General features: G+C 38.0%; 1 protein-coding gene across 3 annotated transcripts in view; it reads left to right on the plus strand.

Moving 5' to 3' along the window:
* The window catches only part of LOC149785879 (low-density lipoprotein receptor-related protein 2-like), a 157808-nt gene that overhangs the window by 41993 nt on the left and 103527 nt on the right, over positions 1-12288 (plus strand). Inside the window, exon 1 of one of the 3 annotated variants that reach the window (XM_089979865.1) lies at positions 6159-6305. The exons of the other annotated variants lie outside the window; for them this stretch is intronic. Coding sequence (XP_089835991.1) covers positions 6281-6305 — 25 coding nt within the window. The 5' untranslated portion in view covers positions 6159-6280. Of the gene's footprint in view, positions 1-6158; positions 6306-12288 lie in introns of those variants that run through there. 3 annotated transcript variants of the gene reach the window in all.

Below are 12288 nucleotides of genomic sequence, written 5' to 3' on the forward strand. Positions count from 1 at the left end.
AGGAACTGCTTGGTGTTATCAAGAATGCCAAGGAAGAGTTTCGTCGTGATGGTGCCGCACACACGTGGTCTTCGTATAAAATTATCCCCGACGCGAGCGTTATCATTGATGCTACCATGAACGATACAATCGCGCGTAACATAATTGGGTATCTCGACGATAGAAGATATTTCATACAGATAAAATTTATTGTCAAAGTGGTCAACGAAAACGACGATGACACGTGGATTATCCGTGATAAAAATGATCCTATCCTTGACATTAAAAGGAAAACTATTTTGTTGAGCAATAATTCTAGACCAGGAATGTTGACGGGGGTTGATATACCGTATTACGCCAGATCGTATCCAGTAACTGCAGTCGTTTACGGAATATATCCGATAAAGAAACCAAGTGTAGATAAACTCACGCCAATGAAAACATCAGTAATGTTAAATTGTGTAGCTGAGCGAGTAATGGAACATTTTAAAAACGCAGCACGTGGAAATGGTCTAACTGAGATCAGAAAAAATAAAATAACAACATGGGCTAATCGAGTCAAAGATACAGGGGCCACAATTAAGGATGTTGCCGCGCTAGAAAAATTATTAAGATTTCCTATAACGGTATTATCGCTAACAGGCGAGGAATTGTATAAATCGAAATACAACCGTAGTGGAGCTTCAATAACAATTATTGATCATAACAGCCACGCCTGGACGGAATCAGTTAAAATATTTCCACGCGATCGTGTTATAAGGTATTATTCCGCGGGTATGTTTGATTGTATTTATCAAATGAGTAAAACCGATCCGGTATCGGTATGGTTGTTTAGAAGTTCTGAAGTTGGTGATTATGACCAGTTCGTGACCCCGAACGGAGAAATATATAGAACTGCGGAGTTACAAAATGAAATGAAAGCGCTCACAGAAAAATATTCAACTGAGCAAGTTGATCAATTACTAACTAATTGTTTTACTGTTCCAAGTGTTGCCGCACATATAGCACGACAAAAAAATAATTGGAAACCAACCATGAAGAGTTTTCTCGAGAATGTTCAGCAGAGTTGCATCGAATACGGACACGGCGGTTTATGGAATAGTGTATTTGTTAGTGATAATATGGTATCGGTGGATATGATTGCGTGCTATCCAGGAAGTTTTCTTGGCTATGGCGAATGCGCTGAATACTTTAAACGATTTGGACATCCCACAAATTTAATGACAAGAGTAGCTATTAACGGACCTTTACCTGATTTTGACCTGACTGGATTTGCTCGCGTGGAATCGTTCGAATTTGCAACACGGTTACATCCTATTAATTATGCTTGGTTTGGCAGACATTTCCACGAAAGGAAGTGGGTGCCGTTTCCGTTGTTGCGGTTTATGGTTGACAAAACAATACTAACATCTGTTGTTGTCAGTGAGGGGATTATTTGTTACTCAAAACAAACCTCAGTTTGGTTACCAACTCCAACTGATACTGCGTGTTATTCTGACTTAAAATTAAATTATCCTACAGCGTCTGAAGAAGAATTACGCACACTGGCGTATAAACATGATGAGCGCAACTGTAAAGATCTCGGCCGAAGATTGATAGGTAAATTTACTCAAGGTGGAGCATATGATCATAAACGACATCACAGTCGATTAATTATGGATGAAGAAGAATTAAATTTCATTATCGCTGATACTACTGCGAAAGATACATTTTGTAGCCGCGAGGATATAATAATATCATTGCCGGGGATGCCTGGAAAACGATTAGGAACAGTTGTTAGTTATATCGACGGTGATTCAGCTCAGTACACTCATTTGAGATCCTCTATGCTGGCTTATGTTTCTATAAATTTATTGTCGATGGTGAATAGAGTTCCCTTCGCGGTAAGGGTTGCAACAGATTCGTTTTATATTAACGAAGACGATTTAACAGCGTTAGATTTACCAACATCGGATGATCAATGGGGAACATGGCGAGTAAAAAAGGAAGAGTTGCACGCGTACTGTGAATCAGCTGATGTTGAAATTAAAGATGAATATCGTAAATCAACAACCTTGTCGTGGACAACTTTGTCGTTGCCTTCTGTGTACGATCCAATTGCTAGACACAGAACAGTTTATTTGAACGGACCTGGAGGCTGTGGTAAGACAACTCGTGCAATCGAACTATTCCGCGGTTCTGATTTGGTCGTGCTAACACCAACACACAGACTTGCCAGAGAAATGATACAACGCGGAGTAAAGGCCTGCACTTATCACGGCTTTTTCAAATACAGCGGCGGTACATGGACTCCTACGCGAATGGGAACGAAGTATATCCCGGAGAAAATCATCTGGGATGAAATAGACACTGTGCCGCTGGATACATTACAACGGTTCCTGACGTGGTTGTTAACGAAAAATACCGCAGTTGTGATGTGCGGCGATCATGGTCAACCACCACCATTTGTCGGCGAATCTCCCCACGAATGGTTGAGAGGGTTTGTTGATTATTACGAGGAAATGCGTGATGACATCAGAGCGCTTGATGACACATTAAAGGAGTTTAAAAAACTAATTAGGCTACAAACGAATAAAGTCCAATGTGAAATAATGCGTGAAATAATTCCAGAGACTTCATTTGATAACTTTTTAACGGCGTGGAAACCAGATGATTTAATTGTTGCAAGTAGAAAATCAGTCAGAGATACACTTCAGCGGCGACTATTTCAGTTACAGCGGCAGAAATTTCCAACGTTGGAAGTGCCGTTATGTTATAGACCAGATGATACACGATTGCAGAATATTGATGTTGATATTCCCGGAAAACCAGAGAAACAAAATTTAGTATTGAATGATATAGTAACAGTTAACGCCGATGCGGTCGAAGATGCATTAGCAATAAATAAATCACCGTGGACACTAGGATATGCTATGACGATTCATTCAGCACAAGGATTAACTATTTCTGATACAACTGTTTGGATCGTTGATGACCGCATTGAATGGTCAAATTTAGTTTATTTAGCCGTGTCCAGAGTAAGAAAGATGGCTCAGTTACGAAGAATTGTATTAGATACGTCAACGAAGTCAGCCGTTGTTGAGTTAACGCAAAAAGATCAAATAAGAAAAAAATTAGACAGTTACCGACAAAGCGACAAGAAAAATAATAGAGAGTTTAACCTGGATATCAACGCTGTGTTGTCGTTACGTGAGCGTCAGAATAATCACTGCGCGAGTTGTAATTGTTTATTGCTGTGGCAGTATTCGAAAAATAATCCAAGGCAATTTACCGTAGATAGAATAGATAGTAATCGCGGTCATACGCGTGAAAATGTAATGCTGACCTGTCTTGAGTGTAATCGACGCAGAGGTGCTGCTGCAGTTATTTAAGTGATCGGGGTGGTAATTGTGTATCCGTGGGAATCACCTGAAGTTGCTCGCGTGTAAATCCACGCTGAGGAGCAGTCGAATCTAATCTGTAGATTGCGTTTCTCCCAGTTGATCTGGTTATGCTAGATATCTTATGTGTTGTAACGCTCCATATAGGATCAGTTGCCCTTTTTTTTCCTCCTTCGAGTTCGCCGGGTTCGTATAAATACCTAACGGTGACATTACCCAGCAGTGGGGACGCTAGCGTCGTTGGCCGCGTTGAAACACGTTCACTGACGCGGGGTATATATTTTTTTGTGATTGCATTTACAGGTCTCATGTTTGTTGTTCTGGTAATTTCATTATTCAGCGCGGCTATCACGTTTGGCAGTCTTGCAACCCATTCACGAGATCTCGTATCGTAAATGAATTCCCTCGCGTACTGGTATCCGAATAATCTCTCAGCGAGTGTTCTATTAAATCGCTCAACAATTGCCTGATCCCGATGAATTTCAGTATGTCCTCGTCGTATGGTAACGTTATGCTGCTTTGTCAGTGATGACACCGCGCCCTGAAATTCTTTACCAGGATCAACTTGTAATAATCGGGGCCAGCTTAGAGGTCCTCGCTGATAAATTCGTTTAAACGCAGAGGCAACTTCAGCGGCTGTTTTAGTCGCTAACGGTTCTGCTTCTTTGTATCTACTAGCAACATCAACTACTGTTAGCGCGTATTTGTATGTTTTTCTACGGACAGTATCATGAGGAAGAAATAGTATGTCAGCCTGATGAACTTCATTGGGGGTACTAACATCAAAATGTGCAAAATTGATTTGTCGAGGTGGTGGTAGGTAGATTTGCCATATTGCTTGTTTTGATAGCCATTTTTTGGCAACCTCGCGTGTTACTGATGCCGCGTTGGCGAGTTTATTAATTGCTGAGTTACCTCTCCAGTATCCGATTGGGGAATAATAAATCGCTTGCATTGGAAATGCTTGCATTGTTATTAATTATCCAGCACCTAATGCTAATTTAGATTTCATCGCTGATCTTACTAACCAATTAGCGAGTGACTCCTTAAATGATTTATTTTTTATGGAGCTTAGTGCATGAATTAATTTCACATCCGCGATATGCCTGTCTTGTAGATCTTTACTTCGATAAGCAACATCATGTATGTGACACGCTGCGTCGATAGCGTTTATCGGATACTCTCCCGGTTTTGGTTTAGATTGTTCATCAAGTCTGATATCTAGTCGTGTCCCTGGACCGCAGTAATTGTATCCCGGAAGATGTTTTTCTCCGGGATATTTAGCCCAAGGGGTACCTGGAAGTCGTCCGAGGGTTGCTGCGATGTCACCTCCGCTGACTTTGTCAGGCTTTTTTTTTGAAATCTAAATTTTTTTGTGCCACATTGCGCACACTTACCAGAAAGTGCTTGTCTGTTATTTTTTGTTGTAATGGTTGTTATGTCGTTTGTAGGGGTTCGTGCCTTACACTTCACACAATATAGATCCATAATTATTATTCTTTATATACAAATGGAAATTACAGATTTTTCTGCGACGCGAAGAAAGGAGCCAGTTAAGCATAATTCAGTGCTACCAAACTCTATCCGCGCGATTATAATTGGGCCATCCGGTTCAGGTAAAACACAGCTGTTGCTGAACTTGATAATGAAGTGGATGAAATGGGACAAACTATACTTGATAGCTCCGTCTGTGGATGATCAACGTTGTTATGATGTTATAAAAGATTTTAATGAGAGTGCAAAAGCGCTGAGTGAAGACGGCGAGGATGTTGTTGAATTTATAACTGATATTGAAGAAGCTCCGTCCGTGGAAGACCTTAACGGGGAAATAAATAACCTAGTAGTGTATGATGATGTGATGCTGGACAAGCAAAAAAATCCTGCAAGAATATTTTCCCGGGGTCGTCATAAAAACACCGATGTCATTTATGTTACTCAACGTTACACACAAATACCAAAAGTAATCAGGGATAACTGTAATCTTCTTGCTGTGTTTAATGGAGTTGATGTTCATACGCTGAGAAATATTCATCAAACCTGGTGTAGCGGCGATATGGATATTAATAAGTTTAAGAATTTCTTTAGTCGCGCTCAAAGAACCCCGCATGGATTTGTGACAATAAATTTACACGACCCGCGTACACGATACCGCGTCGGCCTTGATACACCATTTGCGACATAAAAATGTTTCCTTGGAAATCTTCGTCTTCGTAGAGCAGCAGGGGGGCGCAAACTACACCTGATTTTTCGATGATACCTCACCGTGGAAATTATGTCGGATACGAGTCGGATTTATTGAAGTAACTCGCGTTATATCAGCGGAAATACAAAGCATTTTCAAGGACATTTTTTTTTGTCTCGTTTTCTGAATAAAAGTGTTATTTCATGGAAATAACGCTTCTATCGGGAAAAGTTTCAGTGAAAGGGGTGTCTCGGAAAAGTAGCTTGTAGGATTCGCCCTCCCTGCTGCTTAAATTAACACAACTTCTAAATAAATTTAAACAATCCATGACACACTATATTTAAAAATTAATATTGTATAATAATAAAGGATTAAAAGTAAGTGAAACATTGTTAAGTATGTTTCTTCTCAATGTATTAAGACACCGAGGAGAAATTTCTAAACTACGACTAATTACAGTTCTCTTACCTGGAAAAAGGAAGTCAGAACCTGAAGTCCGCAACGCGGCAATTCTGACTTGGCTATTGAGCTGAGAGCGGAGTATTTGTGTAGTTTTTCCATACTAACAGACATTTACCTCGTCCTTAATAGGTCATGGTTTGTAACACTCAGCTTCAACGTACATGTTCTTGGAGCACTGATGGCTGCTCGTTCTTCCGAAAAACCAAGAAGAGCTCTGCCATTTGCATTCCGCTTCCAAGAATAATTTACTCGTCAAAAACTACCTACAGTGCAAAGCATGGACTCTGACTGTATTAATTTCTGTAATTATGCCTTTCTTTACATCAGCGGCTTGGAATGTTGTTGGCGTTAATTGTTTTTATTCTGTAATTGCTACCTTTCTTTATTAGAATATTCAAGAACGCTGTAGTACATAAGAACACGAGTCATTTCTACTGAAGATTTGTTTGTCAATAATATAGGTCTAAAAATGATAGACTTTATTTAAAGCTTACAATTTACACAATACAAAAATTCTAACAGTGATCACCTTTATTAAAATTAAACAAATTTTAAATTACAATACCCAAAATTGCACATTTTGGTACAAATATTTGTTTTCAAACTGTAACAGTAAAAAGAGTAATTTTCCATACAGAAAATCCTTTGCTTCCTTTGTTCCTTCCATTTCTTATTTTATTATTAGCACATGCATGTGAAATCTCTCGAGGTTATCATTCGAGCAGCTGCCATTCACACAATCACAACTGCATTCAGTCCTTCCATAAAAGTCAAATATTTATTTTAGTAATATTAGTTCTCTTCTGATCACCCATTTTATGTTGATGTTTGACAAGCTGTAAACATGCATATAAATAAATCTTAATTCCAAATATGCATTTAGTCTTTCTTTTACCGTAAATTCTGTCGTAACCTTTCTCGCATTTGATCTTGATATTTAACTTTCATAACTGCCTCTTCAGCAGTGACTGTTCGGTTGGTTATGTGTACGTGTGATTTAGATTTTTAACGTAGCTTTAACAATTTTTCAGTCATATCGCTATGATGTCTGCAGTGTGACAGTTTATAGTGATGTTTAACACTGGGGCATCGTGCCGCAGACATGTAGCATGATGTCCCACCCAGTCACATTATCCTGACACCAGGCCGACTAGTCCGAACACGAACCTCTTAATGCTGAGCGCCAAGCGAGGTAGCTGTTAGTACCATTTTTAAAAGTCTGTGGTATGACTTGGCCGGGGTTTGAAACCACGACCTCCCGCATCCAAGGCGAACGCTCTACCAGTAGGCCACCGGAGCGGTCAAGTGTTCGGTTTGTTACAAATTATATATCGGCATTTACTGTTTCTTTGTTTGTCAATTCTTCAGAGGTCATCTGTCCGGCAATAATACCAAATGGTAACATAATCATGAATGACAACTGTTCCCGCAGGATCGACAGTAATTGCAAATACCAATGTAACGATGGTTTCAAGGCCAATCCGAATGTATCCACTGTGACTTGTAATGATACAGGACACACGGTACTAATTATACGGAAGAACTGTGAACCAGTCTAGAAATGGGTGAAGAAATGATAGTAGATTTACAGGTTTGGTGGTCCATAATTGGTTAATAATGAAAATTAAAATTTTAGGAAAAATATCTTTTGAGAGCTTGTCCTATACGTAATGTAAAAAAAATATTAACAAATTTCTACTGATACAATTTTAGCATTTTTACAGGCTTGACTCAGGAGTACTCAATACTGAAAGTAGCACCTGATTCATTTGGTGCAGAATCAATAACACGTGTTTCATGCACATGTATGTAAACAAATTGCCGCGGGTCATATGGTGTTCTCCACACATAAGCTTGCACCAAGGTTAGATGTGCACGAAAAATTATAGGTGTCATTATCAGCACCCATAAATTTTAAGTTATTGAATTTTGAATATGACAGTGTTTCCATATGTTTACCATTGGAGTGGAATTAGTACCGTGAGTCCTATATGTGACCTATACCATAATAGGAGCTTGTTGTTTCCATGGTTACCACGTGCATCCAGGGTATCAATTTGGTGGTTTTTACATATGACAATGATAATGGAGTCTTTTTATCATGGTTTGCATGTGATTTTGGAGAAAAATTCTATACAAAAGACAGATGGGGATGGTTTTATACACTGGAGAGTGGAAGTAGATAGCTCAGGCCATAGGGAAAAGAGCACAGTATGGCCTGATGGCAGAATTTCATATGATGGTACCCATAGATTGGCCTGTATGGTTAAATACCATTTAACACATGCAATAATTCCCCAAAATGGGGTGGGGTTGGGTAGATTTTATATGTAAGCCACTTATGTCACAATCACTTATGTATCAGTACTGATCATTTAACTTTAGAGACACACTCAGCAGATCAAAGCAGAGAACATTGTAAAAATAAGGACTGTGCACAAAACTGCACATGCTGCATTGCCTCAACCTGTAAATTGAATTATTATATGTCGAGTCACATTGAATATCAATTATACCGGTCTTATTTCTTATCCTAGAATTAAACTCCTTGACACCTATTCTATGTTCAGCATGTTTCTCATATTGGTACATTACATTTTTGGGCAAACAGTATTGGAACTTTTCTGCATTCCTTTTGTTGAGGGAGCAGGGAGGGACATTTTCACTTAAAATAATAGTTTCCAACCCTTCATTCCCAATATAAGTCTGCAAAAGACCTATCTGTACTGCATTCTTTACACAGGCAGTTTTTCTTCCCCAACCTCCCTTCATACAGTTGAAACATTCTTGATGTATAACTGCATGGTGAACATACTGCTCTCTCCCACCAAACCAGATCTCTTTTTTCTTCATGTACCAAGTCCCATGATAGAAAACCTTTATACTCAGGGTGTTGCAACTTGTGGTCTCAGAACACATTATTCCAAATCTCAGCATTTGATTACTGCGTGCACTAAGTGATATGGGTTTTGTTCACCATATATGTTGTTGTGAATAAATGAAAACAAGCTTCATGTCAGAAATATGGTTTCATATTTGAAACAAAAGCTATTTATTAAACCTACATTGCTCTGTTCTTACCATCAAGTAATAGTAAGGAATCATTTAGCTGTAAATTAGAGCTTGCTATTTGGTTTGCCAAATCAAGGTGTATTACCTCCCCTTTGACTGTAATTGAGTGATTGCAATGTTTGCTTTGTTTCTCTTTGTTCAATAATGTATGCATTTTTTCAGCTTTATATTAAAAAGTAAGTAATTTAACACTGCTTATAGTGGAAAGTAGCCACAGTAATGATTTTGAGACTTTTTCTTAACTTTTTATGAGCTTTGGGTAAATGTAGGTATATATTTATGTATTAGACAACTTCAATATGCAATTCAATTCTATTACTTAAATTTAACAAGTAGTGTATTCAGTGACAATTTTTATCAGTGTCTGCATATTGCATAGAGACATGAACTTGTCTTGGCATAGCAAAGTTTTTCACACATTTCTCCACCTCCAGCATACTTAATAGCTTGAGTCATAACAGTTTGTGCATACACTTTCTGTCTCCAACATCAATGTCAGCATTATAGGAACTTTGGATAGCTTTTTCAAATTTGTCTCTTGCTGTCCTTATGTAACATACCTCATGTTGATGTGTTATTTGGGTTGATACACATTCCCCCCCACCCCCATTGTGGGGAACATTACCAGGCTTGAAGAAATTACTCTGTCTATTCTTTGCTTATTCACCCTTCCCCATAGTTTTATACTAAAAAGTAGCACTATGTTATTTAATTATTCAGTATAATAAAGCTTATGGAACTCTTCCTTGGCTTTTATACCTTTTTATTAACATTTGGGGGTCATGAATCACATGTGATGATAGTTTAAATAAGTTTGGAATGTCAGCATCTCTTGATGCTTCATGGGTGTGTGTATTTGTTTTAGTCACAAAAGGGCAATGGCCTCTTATCATTTTGACCTGTCATGTGGCACACTTATTTGTTTTGTTTGATTGATGTGAATAGGGATGCACTGTATCTTATTTCTGTGAGAGTCAGCAAGAAAAGAAATGCAATTTTAAAATTTAAAACATTTAAAACTTGTCTTATAGCCAGTGAGAGATGAAAATACAATGCGTCATGTAATTTGATACCCTGTGATGTCATACTTGCTGATGTCAGCATGCTTGTGTTTCTTTTGTGTAGCATGCATGCCATAGAAAGATAACATGAAGATACAAAGGCAGAAAACAATTATTTTAATAACAAGAATAAGCCATTAATAAGTACAATACAACACAGCAACATGTGATGCGGATGCAATTTAACTATAGATATTGGTATCACATAAAATGCTATTGCACTATTATCCATGCACAAGCATGGCCAATTCTTTCTTACAATTATGCTCTAATATCAAGGAGTAAAATACAACTTTTTCAAAAAAAATTAAATCTGGTTATAGGACACACGGTACTAATTATACGGAAGAACTGTGAACCAGTCTATGATAGAGCATTTACAGGTTTGGTGGTCCATAATTGGTTAATAATGAAAATTAAAATTTTAGGAAAAATATCTTTTGAGAGCTTGTCCTATATGTAATGTAAAAAAAATATTGACAAATTTCTACTGATACAATTTTAGCATTTTTACAGGCTTGACTCAGGAGTACTCAATACTGAAAGTAGCACCTGATTCATTTGGTGCAGAATCAATAACACGTGTTTCATGCACATGTATGTAAACAAATTGCCGCGGGTCATATGGTGTTCTCCACACATAAGCTTGCACCAAGGTTAGATGTGCACGAAAAATTATAGGTGTCATTATCAGCACCCATAAATTTTAAGTTATTGAATTTTGAATATGACAGTGTTTCCATATGTTTACCATTGGAGTGGAATTAGTACCGTGAGTCCTACAGGGCAATGGGCGGGAGACATCTCGCTCTGCCAAGGTACTGTACCACATCTATCAGGCGCCGTAGCTGACAAAAGCTGGTCCAATGAGAAAGTTGCAGTTGAAATTTCGATGTTGCATGTCGAGGATTGCAATATCACGTGCTGGATCAAATTGCATATCCTCAAAGTTCTATTTTCTAGATTCAGATGTTATATTTTATATGTTGAATTATACAGTGGTGGTTTAAAGTTATATTTCCTATGTCGACGTTTTACAATGTATATTTTGAATTACACAGCGTTGGTTGAAATTTCAATATAACATGTCGAGAATCCCCAATTCACACGTTGACTATAGCTGTTTGTGATGAAAATTCATTTCATATGACGAGTATTTAGATTTCATCTGTTCAATTTCACAGCAACGAGAAGCAGTCTCCTTGTTTAAAAATAACGTGGTCTGTTCACGAGAGCGACTTCTAGCTAAGAAATTCATGGTAATTCTCGATCTGTGAACGGTAACTTTCAAACTGTAAATGCATGAAATGTAATGGCGCATCATAATTGAATACACGAATGATGTATCTGAATACTCGATATTATTTTGAATTGTTAAAGTGGACATTGTGTAATGTTACTTTTAACACATCATTTCACCCATGGCCGTATTAACAATGTAGCCTCTGGGCAAAGCAATGCACTGGGGCCCCCTACCGGCCCTACCCACCCACAGGAATTCCGCTAGATGTCACTATTTTTTTAAATTGGGAAATGTGCTTCCCACTGCACTTTTAAAGCAAATAAATTGCAAAAGATCTTTCAATGTTCATTAACAATATGGGCAGCATGATGCCCCTATAAGCGTGAGGCCCTGGGCAACTGCCCAGTGTGCCCATGCCTTAAGACGGCACTGATTTCACCATAATAAAATCGCAGTTCTGACAAGCACAAAAAAATGTCCAACAACGGCTGTGTAATTCAACAGATACAATCTAAAAACTCAGCATACGAAATGGAACTTTCAGCACAATCGATGTGATTCAACATGTTAAATTGAAACACTCGACAAAAAATTTCAACAACTGCCATATAATTCAGAAGATACAATCTAAAAACGGAATTCTCGACGTATGACATTGAAATGTCAACCACCGCAGTGTAATTCAAACAACAAAATTTAAAACCTCGACATAAACGAAATAACCTTTCACCACTACCGTTTTATTCAACAGACACAATCTAAAACCTCGACATAGAAAATACAGCCTTCAACCACTACTGTTTTATTCAACAGATACATTCTAAAATCTCGACCTAGAAAATGGAACTTTAAGGACAAGCATTTTTGATACAACACGTGAAATTGGAATTCTGGACGTATGACATTTAA

This window comes from Sinohyriopsis cumingii, chromosome 13, assembly GCF_028554795.1.
Source record: "Sinohyriopsis cumingii isolate HCF-2022 chromosome 13, ASM2855479v2, whole genome shotgun sequence".
Taxonomy (NCBI): Eukaryota; Metazoa; Mollusca; class Bivalvia; order Unionida; family Unionidae; genus Sinohyriopsis; species Sinohyriopsis cumingii.